The following is a 22,239-nucleotide window of genomic DNA, read 5'->3' on the forward strand; positions in this document are numbered from 1 at the left end:
TTGTCCACGACAATACGCGTATTGAGCAGGGAAGGTGACGGTAGCACATCCTAATAAAAATTGCATGTTTTTCGCGGGAGAGAAGTTTTTTTTAGCAGACCTTTGAAAATCGTTTTGATTGAATGATAAACTCCTTCTGCAATGTCAAAGATCAAGTCAAGGGAAACGTTGTCTTCGAGTGAGTCTGGCAGTGACGAGGAGTATCAGGTAAGTCCTCAAAATGGGTCAAGTCTGTGGACCGAGTGTGACTCTGACTCGGGCTTAGTGTCAGTGTCATAGATGTCACTTAGCCCCATAAATGTGGCCAATTTACTGGACTACCTCCGTAAACATAGGCCACACATCCACATGTACAAAAACGTGTCGCACTTTGCCAAATATTGATTTTCACATTTAGGCTTAGTTTGTAGGGTTTTTTTGCTTTAGAAGCATACTCACCCTCTTTATTAGACCTAGCCCCACTAGTGTGGCCGTCGGTATGCTGCGCTGAACCCAAGGCCACACACCGTGGTCTGCGCACTACTGAGGACGTTTTCATAATTTCAACAGCGAATTTCTTACATATGGTTGTATTCTACGATGTCCCAACTTTCACTTCTGGGATGCTTGGGTGTAATGATGTTCAATTTTCCGAGATATTCTTGAATCTTTCTGGAGCCCGTGAAACGTCGTGAAACGTCTGGTGAAACTGATGGCAGCCATTTTGAATGTGACAAGAGATGACCTCAAGCTGTGACATCGCGTTTATGCAAATTGCTTGTCGAGCGAGGGCGCGAGTTGCAAATGCGACGGCTGTTTCCTGTGCCGTAGATCCTGAATAGAGATCAGTGCACGTGGCCCCTAGACAATAAATGCATGGTACAAGTGGCCAGGATGGAAGCGAAGTTTGCAGTTAGGGTGACCGTTTTAGCCGATTTTCTGCTAACTTTGACAATTTTTTTTTTTTTAAAGACGAGTTTGACCGAAAATGTGACTGAATGTATATATTTTGCAGATTTCTGGCAGAAATGTGCACTTTGTGATGCAGCTACGTTTTGCCTAATTTTGAGTAATTTTGTGGAATTTGGCAGATTTTTGATATATTTGACAGATTTTCTAAGCGCATTTAGCAGAATTTTGTGATGACCTTACGGTCACCCTGAGTTTGCTTGCGTCCACCCTAAGTTTGCTTGCGTCAGAGTGATAATGCGGCACACCTGTTAAAGCAGGTTTTCCCTACAATTCGTAAAGATAACCTAAATAATATCTACATTTCACATAATTGGATTCAAACCAAAACTGACATTGTTTGCAGGTTATAGGATTGATTATAATTAAACAAAATTCCTCATTTTTGGTGTCTAGTTTCCATTTATGTCTAAAAATCTTCAAGATAAATCTATCACTATAAAATCGGCTGAAATGGTCACCTCCGGAGGAGGTAGAGACCATTTTTTTGATGAAAGTTGAAAACTATACCAAACTAGTACCTGAAATATAATAAAAGAAACACACAAGGTGGATCAACTAGCCTGGACATTGCTATTTCGGTTCCAAATGTTCCTGGCAATTGCACCGACCATACCAATACAAATACCCATTCCCACTATTAATAATGTTCATATCCAAATAATTACCAATCGAGATTACATGTGCGAAATTGGAAGAACAATCATGGAGGAAAGTGTGAGTGAAATTTATTCTCAAATTAAGACAGATTTGTGTTTGGGATTTGATCTAACCCGTGAGCAAACGAAAGCTTTAAGTGCGCTACTTCAACATGAAGACGTGTGCGCAGTCCTTCCTACAGGCTCCGGAAAGACCCTCCTTTTTGCAATCTTGCCGTTTATGAAGGACAAGGTGAGTAAAAATTAGTTTATAAATTGCCGGTAAATGCGCCTTTATTCAACTTGTCAATAGGGTAATCGATGATGTTTTCAAATTTGGACGTGTATGCTTACAAATAAACTCCTTCAGTGTGTTAAAAAAAATCATTCTTTTGTTAAAACATTACGTATGTAATATCCTCCAGCAAAGTGTAGTTTTCCAGGGGGAGGAAGCTTTATAAATGTACCTTACCAACACAACGGGCATTCATGCGCGCGGAAAGCGACAGTGCAGTTTCATTTCCGCGTGCGTACTAATGAATTTGCAGTTACTTCTTTTTGATGTACTCCCGCTTGAGAGATAGCATAAACTTGTAAAAGACAGTATTCACCTCTGCGCCTTGAGCATTTTATCAATTATAACGATTTTTTCTGGCGCATTATACATGCTCTTATTATTATTGTGTTTTTCTAATTGTTATAGTTATATTGCTATTGTTTTTTATTTTGTCCTTGTTATGTTTTGTTATTGGTTCATTGTTCGTGACAGTTACAATTATTTTTAATCAAAACATGACTTACATTCACTTCCGGTTACTTTTTAACCATTTTAGAAAATGTGACAATTTACATGTATATTGCCTAAAAGTAATGTCATTCGGACTCCAGCAATATTTTTTCCATTGTTGACACCTATTGAAGTCTTGAACATAGTAGGCCTATTTCCTTATTAATTGTATATATTTCAATGCATCACTTTATATTGCTGACAACATTTTGATTTAATTGTTTATGTTAGACTCACCCTGAGAACAAACCTCATGTAGCAGTAGTTGTTTCACCACTCCGGGCACTGATGAGGCATCAGCGGGATGAATTGTGCAAAAAAGGAATCCCAACAGGATGTATTTTACCTGCAGAAGAGATGACTGCTGAGGAGAGACAAGGTTCTTTTCATGCCAAAGCAATTGACGTTTCTTTTACTGCCCAATAGGGGTCGTGTAACTTCTTCTGAATAGATAGCAATGTGAACAATGAACTACATGTATTATCATGGGCATTGCCAGGATTTTTCTAGAGGAGGGTAGGGCACCCCCCCCCCCCCCCCATCCCTATATTTCCCGTTTTTTCCCGATTGATCCAACCCTTGAAATGAAGAACAATATGCTTTCGAGCCTCTTTTTTTTCTTTTCTTTTTTTTCTCTGTTTGGTTCTGCAAATCCCCCCCCCCCCCCCCCCCCCCCCCCGTTGCAAAGCCCATGCATATTATGTTGCATTATCATGCCTTATTCTTTTTTACATCCTTTCAATTATTGTTTTGGCAGCAATAGTGAATGGAAAAGTCAGTGTAGTACTAACATCACCAGAGGCAGTTCTGAGTTTGCATGGGGAGTGGAGGGCACTGATGAGGCGAGAATCGTTCCGAAGGCACATCTGTTTGCTGGCTTTCGATGAAGCCCACTGTATTTGCAATTGGTATGTGTATACATGTACATGTATTGCATTTCAAATACACATGTACAGTTCTTGAAAAAGAATCACAATTTCTTTTTTCCCATTCAACTCCCCTGCAATACAAGAACATTCAAGAAATGTATTTTTTTGTAAAATCATTGGCCCTGGTTGATTTTTTGGGGGCAACAATTAATTTTCAAGGTTATTTTGGGAATCTTTTTAGTTGATATGCTAATGCAAATTGAAATTACCGATCAAAATTTTCAGTTCATTTTCAGGCATAGACTTCCATATTACACTCTTCTTTCTGCCAAATAAAATGCCAAAGTTTAAGATACATGTACTTTGCTAAAACATTTCTTTTCTGATTTGTTGTGTCAGTACATGTCAATGATCAAATTTTTCTAACAAATGTTTTCAATGAGCATATTTTGGGGTTCACAATGATTGTCACAGTAAAGCCATATACTGAAAAGTATCTTCCTGAAATGACATTGAAGCAACATTGCCTTAAGTTGACTGGAAAAGCCTTGAAAATTGTAATTCTCTAAAGAAGAGCACTATTCAATAAACTCCATGTAACCCCAAAGGAATGTCAAATATTCTTTCACACATTTCAGAGTATAAAAATTATGTTTTTAAGTTAAACTTCATGAACCTTTTAATAAACGTTCAAAAAGAACATTGCATTTGGCAATATTTTGGCAGTGATTGCTGAAATTTTTCTATGGACATAAGAGTCAAGCTGAATCATATTTTCATCTGCACTATATCATAGGGTTCTAACACAAGTCAAATCGACTCAAACATCAAAATTACAAGGAAAACTCCTCAATCAATTCTTTTGTAAACAACAATATCATATTTTATTGAAAAATTTGAATGGAGGTTAACATACATGTAAATGTTATTGATACATAGGGGAGAAGATTTTCGTCCTATTTACAGTCACGTTGCAGAGCTTCGCAGTATACTGAGCAGCGTACCAGTGCTAGTAATGTCAGCCACTCTTCCCACCAATGTGAGGGACAGTGTTTTCAAAACACTTCACCTAGATCCTTCTGAAGTGACCAGTGTCTGCAAAAATCCTGACAGGTACATCGTTGTATTGAATTCCTAGACAGTACCCTGAGACTGGACTGAATTAATCCATTCCCATGCAAGCTAGTCCCATGTGTGTGAATTTACAAAATGTAAAGGTCTGGAAGCTGCTCAAGTTTATGGTGATACATGACAAATATATATTTAATGACACTGTCCTTCTCTTTTTTGATTATTGAAATCAAATAAAAATCAAGTTTTTCTATCAATAATTCTGAAGCCTTGCCTAAGTTAGCATATGACAAATGCATGCAAAGTCCAAAAAATAACGTTAATCCCATATTGATAAAAAACAGTAACTCAAGAAGTCAATTTCAAAAGATGCTTGAATGAAAAATTTTAAAAAAATAGTTGTGCTTCCAACAACTGGTACATGACATTTTAAAAATAAGGAAGGCACTATATTAGGTATGTATTTTTGGGCCACTTTTTTGGGGTATACAATCATTTGGAGGCATCAAGTGTAAAAGCCATAAATTTGTGGTTTTCAATGTGGCATTTTTTTCTCATTACCCCCCTCCCCACCCAAAAAAAAATTCCGGATAGGGGCTGTCACAATAGAGTACACATACAGTAACTGGTAGGTAGAAAGACTGGAAGCAGAACTATTTTTTGGGCCTTATACATGTATGCGTTGTAAACTGTCATCCTACTCTGTACAGTACAATCACGACCATGGGTGTATATTCAATTTGATAATCAATGTTATCGACTACATCTTCAAAATGTACATCTATGCATGTTTGCTGTGGTACAATTTTATATAACCCGGCAGTGAATAGCAGTTTATGTGTCAGATGGCACATAATATGCATGATGGCACAATATTTTGGAGGGGGGGGGGCACTTGTTACTTAAGTCATAATTAAGAACATTATCATTATTGTATGGCGTTTGATGAACCAGTCAGAAACAAATTTGGCAAACATGAAAGGCATTTCTACATTATTCTTACCAACTCTGGTTCACTGCAGCATAGAATACATACATGGAGTCTCTATGTATTTACAACCCAGCATCCCCTTACCATGCTTGCTGAACTTGAATTAATGATATGTGCTTATTTTTTATCCCACAATTTTTTTTTGTAACTACATGTGTGTTCAAATCCAGGCCAAATATATTCCTCAACCGTGCGAATCCTGTCAAGAAAGACAAAGAAAGCTTACATGAAATTGAGGAACCTCAGTGGCTACTCGACTACATTAATGAGCTACGCAGGGAAGGATGTAAAGCCCGGAAGGCAATCATTTACTGCAGGTTTGTCATTAAAGTAGGGTTTACTAAGTACTGCACTAGCCCCTGTCCGTTTGGTTTCACTTACATGTATGATGGAATTTTGCTACAGTTGTTATTTAGTAAACTAAAGTCTGTCACGAGCCAACGTGGCCCATCACGCTGGTTTTTAGCCTATCTCCAGTTTCAGTACATATAGCATGAAACGACTCAGAATACTTTACTCTGCCTGGATGGGATGCTGGTCCATCACAGGTTACTTCCCAGCTAATGCCAGTACCCATTTATACCTCTGGGATGAGAGGCAAGCGGGGACAAAGTGGCTCGCCCAAGGACACAACATTTGACCAGCAGCTGGATTCGAACCCCTGACCCTCTGATCATGAGTCACGAACCCCAACCACTAGGCCACACTATAGTATATGAATAAAACCTTAATGATGTAAGGCCACTCAGCAATTTTCAACCAGTACAAAATATGAATGAAATTTTTGTTGCAAGGTGTTTAACTTTAGGTTGTGTCCCTTTTTTGATAATGCTCCTTACTGATCAAAACGTTAAATATTGTTAAACCAACATTTGTGACTGTCGCCTTTTGTTTGTTGTTTGGACACTTAATTGGAAGGGATCTTTTGCATAAGGAAAAAAGCCTTAATAGTACAGAGGGTATGACTTAATAGTACAAACTTTAGGGAAGATAGAACACCCCTCTTCGTAATGTAACAGCCATTTAATTGTACTTGTTAGCTTCAGCTTGTACAAATTCATTGTTAAATTGGTTTGAGCTACTGTAGTAGCTTTAGAAACTCAATTAATTTACACGTTTAACAACTTGACATTTGTCTCCTTTTGTTGGTTCATTTATAGATACATTAACACTACATCTCGTCTGTGGGGGTACATCATGCATGCTCTTCAAGACAAAGCATGGAGTGAACCTGGCTCAAAGAAACCAGCCCATAGGCTGGTGGATATGTTCCATTCCTCCCTTGACATCAACAGCCAAGCCAGAATTCTGAGAGGCTTCTCTGGCGATGGAGTACTACGCTGTGTCGTGAGCACAATAGCATTTGGGATGGGCATTGATATAGCTGATATTCGTCTGGTGTACCACTGGGGGCTCTCCAAAAGTGCGTACGAATACTGGCAGGAGGTAGGAAGATGTTCCAGAGACGGCAAGCCAGGAGAGGCAACCCTTTTTTTACTACCTGCAAGAGGGCATGTCCAGGTAGATGTTGATTTCAGAGAAATGATGACCGAGTGTGAGAAGGAGAACAAGTGTATCCGCCAATGCATCCTGGACAATCTGTGGCTACCGGAGATGGGGCCCAAGCCCATCCCAAGATCAACACTCTGCGCTGCACATTGTGGCAAAGAATGCCTGTGTGAACGGTGCACATGTTGTATTGAGTGCAAGTCATCCTGCCCATGTGTGAGAACCTCTGACGAAGACTCAGGACTGTAAACTACATTGTACATGTATCACTTGTATGTGGCACATATCTACCTATTATGCCCCAGTTAGTAATAGTTCTACTTCTTATTATATAAGGCATTGAATCATTTGAATGACAGTCGGATTATAGCATCATAATAGCATCTACAACATGAAGTGTGCTGTCATTTTCCAGAGCGGTTGAAATTCGGTGTCAAGTTCCAACAATGTTGGGCAGACCATCCTTGGAAGTGATTACCATTTTTTTGCAAAATGCCTTTTTTGCAGGGGGGGGGGGGTGGAATTTACATGTGTGGGACAAGCCAGCTAGAATGGGTCCCTGACCCTTCAATTTCTTGACATCTACAAATTGCTCTGTAAAATCTTAACTGTAATCAGAAAAACAGACTAAAAGAACATGGTTGTTTTTCGTGGTTTTTCCACCATCCCCAAACAACAAATCTTGAATCCGCTGTCAACGAAATGACATTTGCTATAAAACATCCTCCAAAAGCATAGATTTCTGACAATAACAGCAATTCCTACACATTTTGTATTTCCATTAGACGAGAGTGAGAAGTCCCACCATTTCTATGCCTAGCAATGTGAAAATCTGTTTAGAATGGTTTTGTGTCGAACGTTGCCCCCCCCCCCATCAATCCCTCCCCCCCCCCCCTCATTTTGGGTCCCTCAGGCCTGGTTTTACTAAACAGTGATGGCATGTTATAGACTCGGCCCTGCATGGAGGTCTATTAAAGCAAAGCATGATTTGGAAGCAGTATGATTTATGTACTTTTTGGCTGACTTGGTCCAGTACTTAAATGTAGAACAGAAATGAAGGAATTACATGTACGGTTAATGAATCAAACACTTTGCATCATGAGTTGTAGGTGATTTAATTGCAGGTAAATTTCAATGTCAGTTTAGTTACAAGTATACATCTGCACTTTTGCGTAAACTTTGATCCAGCACCAAAGATGTCTTGATATATTTATTTTATTGTTGCTGAGCACCTCTATTATCCTACACTTCTTGTTAATCATGTTTTCACTTTCAGAACAACACAGGTAATTAAAAAATCAATAAGTACCACTTGTTTTTTTCATGAGCACCTGCAGTCCAGCACATTATGTGAACCGTAATGAATCAAATATTTGCCCTTATTTAGTCCAGATCAAAAGGAATTAATTTACAATTATATTGTCAACCAAATTTGTATGTACACATGCACATGTAGTTTGTGTTAATCCCTCACTTGGAAATTCATTCATGTCGCCCCAAATATATGTATGCTGCATCAAGGCGTTGAATGGTTTGGGTTCAAAAGCTGTCGTGATCACCCTATATGAACATGGGCACACAGAAAGCATATTCAAGTTTTTGTATCCCAATTGATTTTCTGCTAATTAATTTGTTGATTTTTCTTGCTCCAAACATTGAAACATTGAATTTTGGTTTTCTGACATTCTTTCTTCATTTCAAAACATGAAAAATTTACTCCACCCAGAAATTGTGCTTCTTAATTTGTCAACCCTTGCAATACCCACATTGAAACTACATGTAGTACATGTACAGTATAGCTTTGATGAGATCTGAAACCATGTTTTGCACAATTTGTTTCAATGGTGACTGTACAACAAGTTGATTTCCAACCCAAATTAACTACATTTTGTATTCAAATGCAGTAACACACGCAAACTGCAAAATGACTGATAGGCAATTTCAGGGTCACTTCATTGTGTAATTATGGATTGAACGAGATGGCATGCAGATTACAGAGAGAGATGATCAACCCCTCAATAAAAGGCCAATGAAAATGCATCCTGACACTGTATGTTTGTACATAGTATAGACTATTTAGTTCTGTCTGTTAAAGTAATTTATAATTTTACAAGTGAAGCACGCACAGGGATGCAAATAAAATCTCAAGTAGTTGACTTCTTGACCACTTACACATTTTTCCCTTCTTGTTGACACTTGACCATGTTGACACGTACAAACAGGCCCTGGTAGGCATACACAAGTTAATGTTTCTACTCAACAAGGCCACTCCACACATCCATTAACTTGCTGCGATTCACCAGTTTCTTTCCAAGTCTTTCAGGGTCTTTCACAGTCAGCGTGTGCCTGAAAGTCGGAAAAGCCTTGTGGTGTCTGCCAGGAATGAAATCAAATAATCCATCAGCCATGAAAGCCTTACAGAAATGGTCCACATCATCATGAAATTTGGCACGTCTGTTCTTGGATGGTTTGCCTGGACAGTCAACTATGGATGATGTAAAAACCTCATCAAGATCCCGACCAAAAGAACCACTAATCTGACAGCAGCGCTGGACCTGTTCTTCTGTGTACATTCCCCTTGATCTTGCCAGCATCTCCTTGTAGTCTTTGTTGAGGAACTCGTTGACAAGGTCAAGGCCAATGTTTCCATTCAATTTTCCTGTTAAATTTGCCACTCTGTTCCAGATGATGTCATGGGCAACACCACTTGGCAGGGCTCCTTCCACTCCCACAAGCATGTTATGTGCAAGAATCAAGTATTTGCTGTGCTTGTTATTCCAGAACATTGGGATGTTGATCCGCCAATGACTCATCATGGCAGGCCCATTGCCCTCTCTGATGGCGTTTCGGTATGCCATATGACAGAGACCTTGAAAGAGCAATGACTTTGAATACTCTAGGACGCCATCCTGTTCGGCATTATCCCTCTCAAGTTTTTCACAAGCAGAACAACAGTACCACTTTTCTGGAAGATCCTCATGACAGCCAATACCCAAGCACTGCAAATGGTACCATTCCTCTCTAGTACATCTATTCTGTAATTCACACTGGACCATCTCATCTTCTTCCCCTGTTTTTCTATGACAAACACAGTAGATATATGCTTGTCCCTTCTCACAGGCTTGACAACACCACCAATCCCCATCCGGGGCTTCTTCTAGGCCTACACAACTATAGTGAAACCAGCCACAGTTGATATTGCTGCATCTGATCATGGATTCTCCAGTGTTATTGCCACATCGACACCCATCCTCAACATTACTAGCACCAACATCCTGAAGCATCTCATTATCCACTATGCAGTCTGGTTGGGTCTTTTGCTGAGCACAAGCAGTGCTGACTTCCTCCAATGGAACCTCTGGCCAAATACAAGCTACAATTTCTCTGGTCAATCTTTGAAGCCAGACCGATTGCTCCTCGGGCAATGACGGAAAACTGGCAGGCACCTCACATGAATCCTGAATTTCTGAAAGTTTCATGGCCAAAATTGTTGCATAAGCCTCAGTAGCAAACACAATCAAATCAACAACATGATTGAAGTTTTCCATTACTTTCGCCTTCATTGATCTATGACCATATGCCTGCTTCAGATGGAAAGGGTGCCTCTGTCTGTAGAACTTTTTCCAGTGAAGAGCTCGTTTATAGTGTCTTGCATCAGCAGTCCTCTACGATGAAATTCCTGGGGGGACTGAACAAGACCTTCCAATCTGTCTGCCGGAGTTTCTCCACCATTTCTGCCTCGTTTGGCATCGCACATTCGTTCAACTGATAGCCCATCACCAAAGCATACAATGGGGTGTACAGCGGATTCAGCGGATGGCACAAATTTGTGGAGATACTTCATGATTTGGATAGTTCCTGCAGTTGAGGATGGATTCTCCTCCACCACTCCCAAGTTGACTATCTCACTTTTCTGATGCATCTTTATGAAGTGCTCATGTTGGGCGACATCAGAGCCTTTGGTGTTTTCGAGACAAGGCAGATGATACTTTAGAATGCCTTCCAAAATTACAGCCATTCTATCTTTCAAGGCATTATAATCAGCTGCAGAAGGTAAGATTGAGGACAGTGGAACATATTCCGCCTTAACTACCTCCCTGTCAAGGTCTTTGGTGAAGGGAATGCGATTCCGGGCTGCAAGGGTCAGTGCCCACATTTTAAACTTGTTCCCGTGCTGCCTTGATTGATGCCTCGCCGTTGTTTGTATCTGGACATTGTCCCAAACAACACAATACCCAGGATCAACATCAGCAGTCTCACACTCTACAGGAACTCCTCCATCTTTAGCCTTATCATCAACACCAGTTGTCACCACCTGTTCACATTTTAGGTCACTGTCACTCTGAGAAGACGATGACTCCAAGATACCCACCCTTCCAGTGACTTGTGGCATTTCCTTCTCTTGGAGATCTGGCATTTCCTTCTCTTGGAGATCATCTTCATCAGATGTATCGGAAGATGTACTTACAGGACAGCTTGTGATGTCAACACAATCTTCACTACTACTGTCACCATCTATCTCGGTTCTGTCATCACTGATCCACAAGCTCCTACGAGCTGATGTACCTGCAACTGTAGCAGCAGTGAACTCACTCTCCAGATTGGACTTCCACCATTCAATCTTTCGTCTTGAATCCTTCCGAATCCAATCAATAGTTGATATGGTGCCATGGGGGCCCTTGGAAATACCCATATGCTGCATGCACTGCAGTAGCTTTTGACTGCACCCGTGTTTCCACAATTGGACACTCATGCAGCCCTGCAGAAACTTGAATACACGACTTTTGTGAGTATACAAGATTATAGACAGTATGAGACCCATCCTTTGCTTGATCTGTGTTACTCCAGCTGTCTTTTGGTTGGCGAGAGCAGGTAAAGCAGCCTCAAGAGCACCCATCAACAAAGGCATGTGTGCCTTTCCCTCATTAACAACTGCCTGCCAATTCCATTTCTCCATATTCTCTACCGTTACATGTTGCGAAAACAATGATTTCTTTGGATATGAAGATGATTCCCTTTTTACTTTTTTCTGCAAGATCTTGATGAATGCTGATTTTCCACTCTGTGACTTCATAAGTGATGCAATGGCTCTGTCATACTCACTCCTTTTGATGTACTGGATGATTCTTTGTTTGGATTCCCATTTGCATTTGGTCTGTTTCACTTGTGTTTTTGGCGGTGTATTGAAGAACCTGCCAACTTTGGCACTTGGTTTGCAAGGGGTGCTAATGACCCGCTTTATCCCTCTTTTTTTAGGTGTTCCCTTCAATTTCGATATACACACAAATCCATCATGTGCAAACCTGTCTTCTGAGATGCCGCTACGTTTAAGAGAGATTCGTTTCCAACCATGTTTCTGTTTCTTAAAAGGCTTTTGGCAATTCAGGCAAACACCTTGGGGGTTCATTTTGAACAAGTGTTATCTACATGTAGACCCAGAAAGTAATGAACAAAATTATGAATTTTTCTGTAATTTATGAATAAGTGCAATCAAGAAGGCCGGTCAAACCCAGAAAATCTTATCACATTTACACAGTACAGTACGTACAGTTAATACTGTCAACTATTTCCAACTAAAACTACATGGTACTTAGAAAGTCAATGTCCATGTATGCATTCTATGCTACAGTGTTTCATGAAGGAGTTGCTAACCAGTAACTGTTATTTCAGCCCTTTTGTTATTTTTTTCCTAGTAGATTTAAATACTTCTGCTACTGCGGATGATTTTGAAAGAAGTACCACCTATCAATTACTCTGTTTTGGGGGATTCTCTACATGTTAACTTTGGTTTTATTTACATAGATGTACTGTACTTCTAAAATGACAGTTTACAACAAATACATGTAGTTTTCCTGTCTACGGTACAATGTACGTAAAAAACATGGGATCACATTTTTCAATAAGTCATTTCTTCCCAAATTGTACTGAAAATAGTTTTTTTCCCCACTTAATTTACTCATAGATCTGAACCAGTGGGTACAGATACAGTTGTTCCAGTTAAATCAAACGAATTACAGGCACTACAGTGTATAGCTAGATAGCTTGAACAGTCCGTCAAACTTACAACAGAACATGAACATTAACCTCAATCTATTAGTGTATTATTTGTACAGCACCTCTGTTGTCAAAGAAGCGAGTGATGATATGCCTGCTCACGTCAGCCACTGTTGAATGCACTTCAGATCCGAGTTCCAGGTGTCAACCCCAACCTGTATATAAAATAAATAATGTACAGCCACCTATAAATAACTGAAAAAGAACTGCAAACTGAAATCAAATGTAACCTAACCTACATGTATGATAAACTAACATCGCATAGGAGAATATTTTTGGTTTTTTCATGCTACTGAAACTAACTCCCCTCCCCATGGGCAACAGTGGCTTGTGACAAACTTTACATAAATTTGGGACATTTGAGAATGGAAACAGCCATTCCACACCACCTGTTTTTGCTTTAGTTGTAACTGGGGTGGACATGTATCTTTTGGAACCACAGGTTTGCTGTAAACGGGCATGAAAGACACACTGGAGGCACGCTCGGGTGGGTTTGGTTGAATTTTTAAATGTAAGAAAATAGGAAAGACATTTTAAATCTATTTTTATTTCTCCTGAATTCTCCTGCAATTTGAGAATGTATTAATTGAGCAACTCAGCATTCCTTTCATTATTTTTAACCATAACCTCAAACAAGTCAGGCTGAAGGGGGTGGTGGCAAGGGGTTAATAGGTGTAACACCTGAAAACTGGAGGGATTTTGTAAACACATGAATCAGTAGCAAATCAGTAGTGGATCAGGGAAGTGCTGAGGGCAGCGCAGAGCCCTTTCAACTGCAACTGCCCTTAACTATTTCTATTATTAGTTCAACGCTGGTTGCAAATGATGCAGTTTGGCTTGCTATTTACAGGCATGAAATGTGGTTGAATGAACAATCACAAAATACTACACCATACAACTTTTTACAATTTGATAAATGAAAACCAAAAACAGTTCCGGTAAAAATAAATTCCGTAAAAAAAAAATTGAATTAGCAAAAAGAAGGATTGTGTACATGCGAACGGTCTCCCCATAAAAAAAAAATTAGCCTTGACAAGGGTGCATTAGTTTTAATATTGTGTGAATGATTTTAGGATTTATTGTTATTTGGCGGAATAAATAATAATAATAATAATAATAATAATAACAAGTATTCGCCCAATCAGATTTAGTATTCATAATCATTTTTAATTTTATAATTGGACCTAGGCTATATTGGGGAGAAATATTTTGAGGCCGCACCATAAGCGGGAAAAAAATTGTGGCTTCAATTGTTTTAAGTAACACATAGAACAGCCGTCGGGTCAACAATAAACTCTGTATTCGAACATTGCATACTAACGGCTGTTGCAAGTATTAAATCGAAGCGCCCTCTCTATACGACGATTTTTTTCCCACATATGCTACGGCCTAGTGAAATGGTTACCAATATACATGTACATGTACAACGTAATACCATTAATAAACTAAATGCATCATTTGCAATATCAGGACCCATTTTACCCCTTATCTGATCGGTGCGTGGAAATTGAGTATATCAGTAAATATGAGACAGTGTTTATGGGAAACTGTACTGCAGTTTGGAGGAGTTTTTCCAAGTAAGATTACAACCATGTTACAACTTACAAGACAAACCTTGACTTCATCGAAGCTTGGCCGGCCACGGGGTCTGTCGCGCGCGTCGTCCAACAAGCAAGCCGTCGACATCGATGCCCGCGCAGCGCATGCGCGGGGTATTATTTTAATTTTTAATTGGAACAGGAAACAGCCGTCGCATTTGCAACTCGCGCCCTCGCTCGACAAGCAATTTGCATAAACGCGACGTCACAGCTTGAGGTCATCTCTTGTCACATTCAAAATGGCTGCCATCACCAGACGTTTCACGACGTTTCACGGGCTCCAGAAAGATTCAAGAATATCTCGGAAAATTGAACATCATTACACCCAAGCATCCCAGAAGTGAAAGTTGGGACATCGTAGAATACAACCATATGTAAGAAATTCGCTGTTGAAATTATGAAAACGTCCTCAGTAGTGCGCAGACCACGGTGTGTGGCCTTGGGTTCAGCGCAGCATACCGACGGCCACACTAGTGGGGCTATATTAGACCCGTGAACGTGGCGTTGTATACAACGCCACGTTCTTGTTTCATTTCGAACCTGGCGAAATCGATCCGACATACATAATTCCGTATGGGTGTTGAGTACTCACCTAGAAATCTAAATTTGCCCGTCCGATTGTTTCGGCTGTGTAATTTCGACGAAATTTGCCCATCAGTAAAGACCCATACGAACGTGTAGAAATTAGATTTTAACCTGACCCTGACAAATAACCCCGGACGCGTCTGAGTCGCTTGGACAGATTGACGGCTGTTTCATGTCGCAACCCCGAAAAAAAAAACCACGCAGACGATTGGCTGCTCGGCTCATCTCGTGTACAGTACGTGTGTGCACACACACGCGGGCGCACGTGCGACCGCATGCGGTGCGGTGAGAGAGGAAAGGACTTGAAACTTGTCTAAAACGATGTCTGTTTTAGCTGCGACAGTAAACAGCCGTCGAATCATACGAAAATAAAACGTAATGCGCATGCGTCAGTTGGGAGAAAATGGCAGCTAGCAGTAGCGGACGGACTTCATGAACCGGGGCCAGAATTTTCCTCAATTTTCGTCAAATGCAAGTTTGGACGTACAAATAGAATTCAAGACAGATTCATATGTGAGTACTTATTACATGGGCAAAATAACGTCCAGTGTGTGTAACGGAGGGAGTCAGAGGGACACGTTCGCCAGGTTCGAAATTACATAAGAACGTGGCGTAGTTTACAAGCCACGTTCACGGGTCTACCTCTTTATAGGCTAATCAGAAAGTGCTGCCTTTTTCAGATGTCTAATTTTCGTGAAATTTCCAGATTCATTTGCACACGTTTGCGTATCAAAATTTCAACATGAATTTTCACAAAAATTAGACATCTGAAAAAGACAGCACTTTCTGATTAGCCTATAAAGAGGGCGAGTATGCTTCTAAAGCAAAAAAACCCTACAAACTAAGCCTAAATGTGAAAATCAAAATTTGGCAAAGTGCGACACGTTTTTGTACATGCTGATGTGTGGCCTATGTTTACGGAGGTAGTCCAGTAAATAGGCCACATTTATGGGGCTAGATGTCACTCAGCTCAGTCAGCATGGCCAGCAGGTCAACAATGACAACATCCTGCATGACGTGCACGAATGATCTTTGGACTTTGGTAATACTGGTTCTGGTTCTGGTGGAATACTGGATGATCTCCTGAGCAGGGATGTAATATGCAGACGTTCAACCAAAGGTGACCCAACCCGTTAAAATGAGGCACAAGTCCCACGAACTACTTTTAAGTAATTTTCATCAAAGCAAAGGAAATCGGTAGGCCTATGTCAACTAAATCAAAACGAAGAACAAATAATATGCTTGCTACTCCATGAAAAACGGTGAATTATAAGTTAAACTCACATGACTCATGTTGTTGTATTGTTATTATCCTTAAAATATCTTTATTGGGCCATTTCTTAATTACTTAGATTACAGATTTTCAGGCGTGGGCGACTAGTGAATAGTCGCGACTAGTCACGGCATAGTCGACTATTTTTATTTAGAAATAGAAATTGATACTCGTGACTACCAATATTTTTTAGTACTGTAAAATGCCGCTGTAACTGGCTATAAGGAACTTCACCAACCAATTTTGAGGTTTCATTTCAACTTTTGAAGGAAAATATTGTCCAATATTCTGTCCTGAAGCTAAGTCATCTAAAACTGCTAGGGCCCTGATGCTACTTTTTCAGAGCGATAATGGAGAGACTCGGAACCAGATGGCCGTGTCTGAATTTGTTGGCTGTGGCTCGGTGGTTCGCATGTGTCTGTGCATGCAGCCGAAGCCAAGTGCTATATTGCTGCCAGCCGGCCACACAGCCAAGTAATTCAGATTCAGCCTGCTTGTACATGTTTCATCTTGATCCAAGTTCCTCCATTCTTTATGAATACTACTGCTTATTCAGCATGTCATAACCACCAAAAATCTGTGATCCCCATTTCTCAATTTGTTAATTGATGCACAGCCCAAGAAGAAGAAGATGAAGGAGAAGAATGTTGAGGAAGAGCCCAAACGGAAGTCACCGAAGAAGAAGGCAAAAACGGGTGATGGGCCAGAGGACCATATGTACCCGGTGAGTACATCAGGGTTCTCCCCACGTACAAACGTGCGTATCGGCCCGATACGCTGGAATTGCGGCCCGATACGCCGACAAAAATGCCGATCACATTTTTCAGCCCCCGATACGCACAATATAATTATTATACAAGCCATTAAAATGCACAACATAATCGTTTCATACGCCATTATTTCATCTTGACATGCAAAATCTTGACAAAAATCCCGTATTTCTGATGCATGTGTGATCAAAATGCACACGGTGACGGGTCTTTCGCGTCTACTGCCAGGACCCAGCTATATATTAGCGCATACAGCATGGTACACTGGTTCCCTTTGCGTAGTATCAATGCTATGATGAAGGACCGGAACCAGTGACTACTGCCTCGTGCGTGCATACATGATGATGATGTCGGCCGAAGTTAAGCATATAGTGGAATCAACCACCTCAAATATATTTTTAATTAGGTGAGGCAAGTTTTAATCACTTTTGATGGTCAGTCTTGATAATTTTCGTGGTACAAAGGAAAATAATCCAGGCACAAAACTACATGATTCCTTGTTCAATATGCTCCATTCAATCATGTGTTTTTATTTCTCCATGATTCAATCAGCAGCCCAAAAAATTGGCGAAATAATTTTTTCGACCTTCCGACGGTATTTTGAAAGGCATGTAATCGGAAGCAAAAGCGATTTTGTTTTCTTCACCTTAATTTCTTAATTTGAAACTTGCTTGTAAATATAATCCATACTTTCTAGTTCAGGAAGTTTTAACACAGGTTTTGAAATGCTGATTTTTTTTTTAAGTTAAAAATGTTTTTTTTTTTTTTTTTAATTACAAAAAAAATCACAAGATCTCCTGTAAATTTTAAGGACAAATCTTCCTTAAAGACTCCCCAGATTTGCTCTAAAATGCACCAGAGGGCCTCTAAAGTTCAAAATTTTTACACGCCGTGGCTTCGCAGGTTGGTGAATCACAACAAAACTTCCCCCACAAATTTGAAAAAATCCTGGGGAGAACCCTGTACATGTATATACTCTGCACATTAGTGTTTTTAAATGGGCAGTTGGGCACAGCTACTTTTATTGGGGGAGGAGCCTGGGGGTTGGGATGGGATGGACAATGTAGATCTCACCAAGGGCAGATCCAAGGTAGGTCGTTTGGGTGGCTACCCCCCCCCCCTTTAACCCCTTACTATCTAATGTTAATTAGTTATATAGTGGAACATTTCCTGAAGTTCCTTGAATAATGACATCACTCAATATTGCTAATCTTTATGTTTTGCTTCAGGTCTTTTGGACTTTTCATGCATTGACTACAACACCTCATCCAACGCCCCTCCCCCCCCCCCCCCTTTTCACAAAAATGTTCAACTTCAACAACATAGCAGCCTCCTTTGGAAAATCATGGATCTCCTCTGCAGACCCACATTTAAGGATGGCCATAGGACCATCTATCAATTTTTGTACACACTATAGAGGGAATTTTATGACATCATTGTTGCGTTTTAATTAAATGGAAGTGCATCAAGTGAAAAATATGATACTTGTTTACATTTTGTACATGTCACAAGAGGAGGCAGAATTATTTCAAAAGTGGAGTTCTGTTATTTGCATTCTTTTTCATGCTGAAATGGGGAACTCTTTTTTTTTTCAATTCAGCTGGTCTCATATTTGTACGCTGCTGCCTGTCCAATCCTTACCTCCCAAATTACATTTATTATTTCTAAGCTGTAAGCTATTTCATATGTTGTGTCACCTCGTTACAGCTTTCCAGACAGAGATTTGTCAATGTAAGGGAGTTCCGGGGCAAAGTGCTGATTGACATAAGAGAGTACTACACAGACAACTCGGGGGAGCTCAAGCCTGGAAAGAAAGGTAGGGTCACCTAGCTTTTGTTAATTTTAACATTTAAGGTGTTTCTTTTTCTACCAATGTCAGATTTTATACCCACGGTTGTTTTTTATTTCTTCGCTTTATTAGAATACAGTTGAAAAAAAAAAAAAGTTTCCCATTTGAAGGATTTACACAAAAATCAACAGAAAATGTTACAGTCAGATAATTCGACTGAGCTCAAATGCATTTTGGTACATGTATGACAAACACAATAAATGGTTGAAAACTAATGTCCCACTGTAGTCGTACCCTTTGTCTCAACTTTCAAAACCTGAAGTGCAATAAGAAACTTGGGTTAACATATGTACATTATGCCCTTCATTTTAATCTCAAAACACCTAATAAAGACTGCCACCTTCATTTGCTTAAGATTTCAATGTACAGTACTGCTTATACATTACAGCGCCCTCTTTTGACAAGTTTTTGTATTAAACTTGCCCTTAGTCAACTCAGCATTTAATTCATTGTTATTTTTTTTTGGGGGGGGGATTTGAAGTTTGGGCTGTGTTTGGTTTTGATATTTTGTTTTGTATTAAAGCCTTCAATGAAGTCCTGTAATTCACCATTGTTTGTTTATTCTTTTGCTTTATTTTGTTTTTAGGCATCAGCTTAACTGTTGAACAATGGGAAAAACTGAAAGATTGTGTTGATGATATCACCGACAGTGTCAAAGAACTAAGTTAGGGTTTGTTTTGGCCATTTTTGTCATGTTTGATATTTGTTTTGTAGTGTTGAAGATACGTACCCAAACACTGAAACGCATAGCTGTCTTTAGTGGTCTTCACTAGGGCCTGACCCGAATATACCGAATACTCAAATATTCGATCATAAATCTAATAGCTTTTTGCCGGTTTTGAATATTCGAAAACTAAAAAAAACTACACATTAAACTACGGTTAATTATTTACACCCTTTTAGCAGGCTAAAGCCCTTTATACTGCAAATTTACTCAAGGGCCACATATGGATCGCCACAAGCAAATTTTAACTAGCGCACTGGTCGTGCAACTTTTTACTGGGTGCAGCTCGCTGTTGCAGCTGCCATTTCGAATATCCGAATATTTAGTAATCGAATACTAAATAATTCGCAAATAGACAACCCTAGTCTTCACAACGCATACTATAATATGCAGTATCATTGATGCTGTGATGCCAAGTTTAAATAACATTAAGAGCAATTTCACACAAACTGGTGCTGTGTTTGTTTTTTTACGTCTGTGATGCAGTGAAGTGCTTCTTTAAGAAAGCATTAGAGCTGAAATCTGTGAACTTTATGAACTTCAAGCCCTCTAATAAAATGTATTTCACTACGATGTGAAATTAGCCGTAATCTAAATCAAAGGTCTAGAGAATTGAAATTGAGAGTGTGTACACCTACACTTTCATGCGAGACCCCCTCTCTGACCGCTAGAAAAGATGTTTGCAACAAATGCTAAACAGGACTCCACTCTGAGATAAGGTACTTGGTTTATCGTACTTTGGGTTAATGGATTTATCTTTGGAATCTGATCAAGACCAAAGAAACATCTTGAGACATTTTGCGCTATGTAGTTTCAAAAGCTTGCCGCCAGCAGATGTCTTATGTCATATACAGAACATGAAAATACCACATGATATTTGTCAATTTATTTTTTTTTATCGTTAAGAAAGCAGTTTGCTGAATGTGCCACTGTGTAATAGCTAAAAAATTTAAAGAATTTAAAGTTGTTTTGGAAAGGATTGGAGTAAAACGTCCAAAAGTACATATTAAAGTGAACTTTTTTAGAAATCTGAACTCAGTTTGACTGCATTGTTTTTATGAATCGGTGTCACTTGTAACGGCATGCATACTGCTCCACAACCAAACTAGAATTGTGCCTGTATCTCTTTGTGTTTAAATTGCTGTTTTCTTTCGCAGGCTGTTCGAAAGTTATTCACTTTTGAATAAGTCATCAAATGACAAAAACAGATTCTGCCCACGTTTAGTTATAGCAAGAACAAGTTTTGAATTGGTTGCGGCCTGGCAATAATTCAGGTGTTCAACATGTATCTTTTGTGCATTATGGTATATACATTGAAAACTTATGGTTGGACTTCATATTGTTTTGCTTGACATGTCCCATAAAAAGTACACACTAACTACCGAGGACTTGGGCTCGGGTCCTCGGGATTATTCTGGTTTAGCCTTTGTACCAAGTCGTCATTCATAAATGATGACATGTACACGTTTACGCAGTTAAATTACCATCACTCGGACACGGAATACTGAACTCTAAAGCCAAGGTCATTTTGTTTACCCTATATCGCCACAAGGCAATCACAGCCCCGTTAATCCTAAGTCATCAATCATACATCTTTCTCACCCTTGTGTCAAGTTTCTGTCAAGACGTCCCTCCATTCATAATTAGGACATCAATCTGGAATATTTCATATATCATATATATAATATCGGATTAATTATTGAAACAAATGAAGGGCACATTCGGTCAGTGAACGAGACCATCAGGCGCGTGTCGCGTTTAAGAGATACAGTACCAGTATAGGAACTGAAAAATACACGGCTCTTGTTCCCCTTCTTTGTTACAAAATATAGGCTGTAGACATGAACATTTAATCTTGATCAAGGATATTGGGCTGGAGTAATTGGTTTGAAAAAAAAAAAATGCCATCCCAATGTTTGTACGTGAAAATTAAATATGAACATGTTTCTGATTGGAAATTGAGAAATAACGCCTACTTTAGCAATCACAAATTTATTGTACAACATTGGCCTATACGTTTCATGATTGATCTCACGTATTTCATAGTTCAGGGCGCATTGAACAATGAGGGGTAAGCAATTTACGAATAACAAGTAACATGTTATTTAAAACATACAACATGTATGTTGTTACACTCCCTTATGTGACTGCTGTTGCCATTTGTAGTTTCGATGATAGAAATAAGAACCGTATAAACGATCTCTTGGGGTATAACTTTCGCTAATAAGAGAGAACTAAACCCGTTTAGATAACTCATTTCCTGCAGTTCATTACTGCACGTATATTTCCAAACTATGTCGTTGGGTTGGTCCTAACCATCCGGGTTATGACGAAGCCATTGGTTAAGAGTTGAGCGCAAACATTGTGCCCACTGCACTCACTAACCAATAAAAGTGGAGATATTGCTTTGGCGAGGCTGCTGCCCTTTTCCATGCAATTGTCACATCTGTATACATGTACTCGCCAAAATGAAGTGAATTTATACCTGTAATGGAACATTATGGTATTTTAATGACAAAACATCAACTCAATGGAAGTACGATGACAGACGTGGAGTTAGCGCAGATGTCCCC

The 22,239-nt window shown here is 39.5% G+C and overlaps 2 protein-coding genes across 2 annotated transcripts; both read left to right on the forward strand.

The window, feature by feature from the left end:
- The first annotated feature begins 11 nt into the window (after positions 1–11).
- On the forward strand, positions 12–20,700 carry LOC119740933 (activated RNA polymerase II transcriptional coactivator p15-like). The gene is made up of 4 exons (XM_038216424.1): positions 12–207; positions 16,940–17,047; positions 18,801–18,909; positions 19,529–20,700. Exons 1-4 carry the CDS (start codon positions 142–144, stop codon positions 19,609–19,611), a joined length of 366 nt encoding a protein of 121 aa, XP_038072352.1. The 5' UTR covers positions 12–141; the 3' UTR covers positions 19,612–20,700.
- LOC119740931 (ATP-dependent DNA helicase Q-like SIM) lies at positions 1,442–8,969 on the forward strand. Its single transcript, XM_038216423.1, has 5 exons — positions 1,442–2,752; positions 3,131–3,281; positions 4,182–4,355; positions 5,475–5,621; positions 6,465–8,969. Exons 1-5 carry the CDS (start codon positions 2,662–2,664, stop codon positions 7,060–7,062), a joined length of 1,161 nt encoding a protein of 386 aa, XP_038072351.1. The 5' UTR covers positions 1,442–2,661; the 3' UTR covers positions 7,063–8,969.
- Positions 20,701–22,239: the final 1,539 nt, after the last annotated feature.

This window comes from Patiria miniata, unplaced genomic scaffold, assembly GCF_015706575.1.
Source record: "Patiria miniata isolate m_02_andy unplaced genomic scaffold, ASM1570657v1 HiC_scaffold_5, whole genome shotgun sequence".
Classification (NCBI taxonomy): Eukaryota; Metazoa; Echinodermata; class Asteroidea; order Valvatida; family Asterinidae; genus Patiria; species Patiria miniata.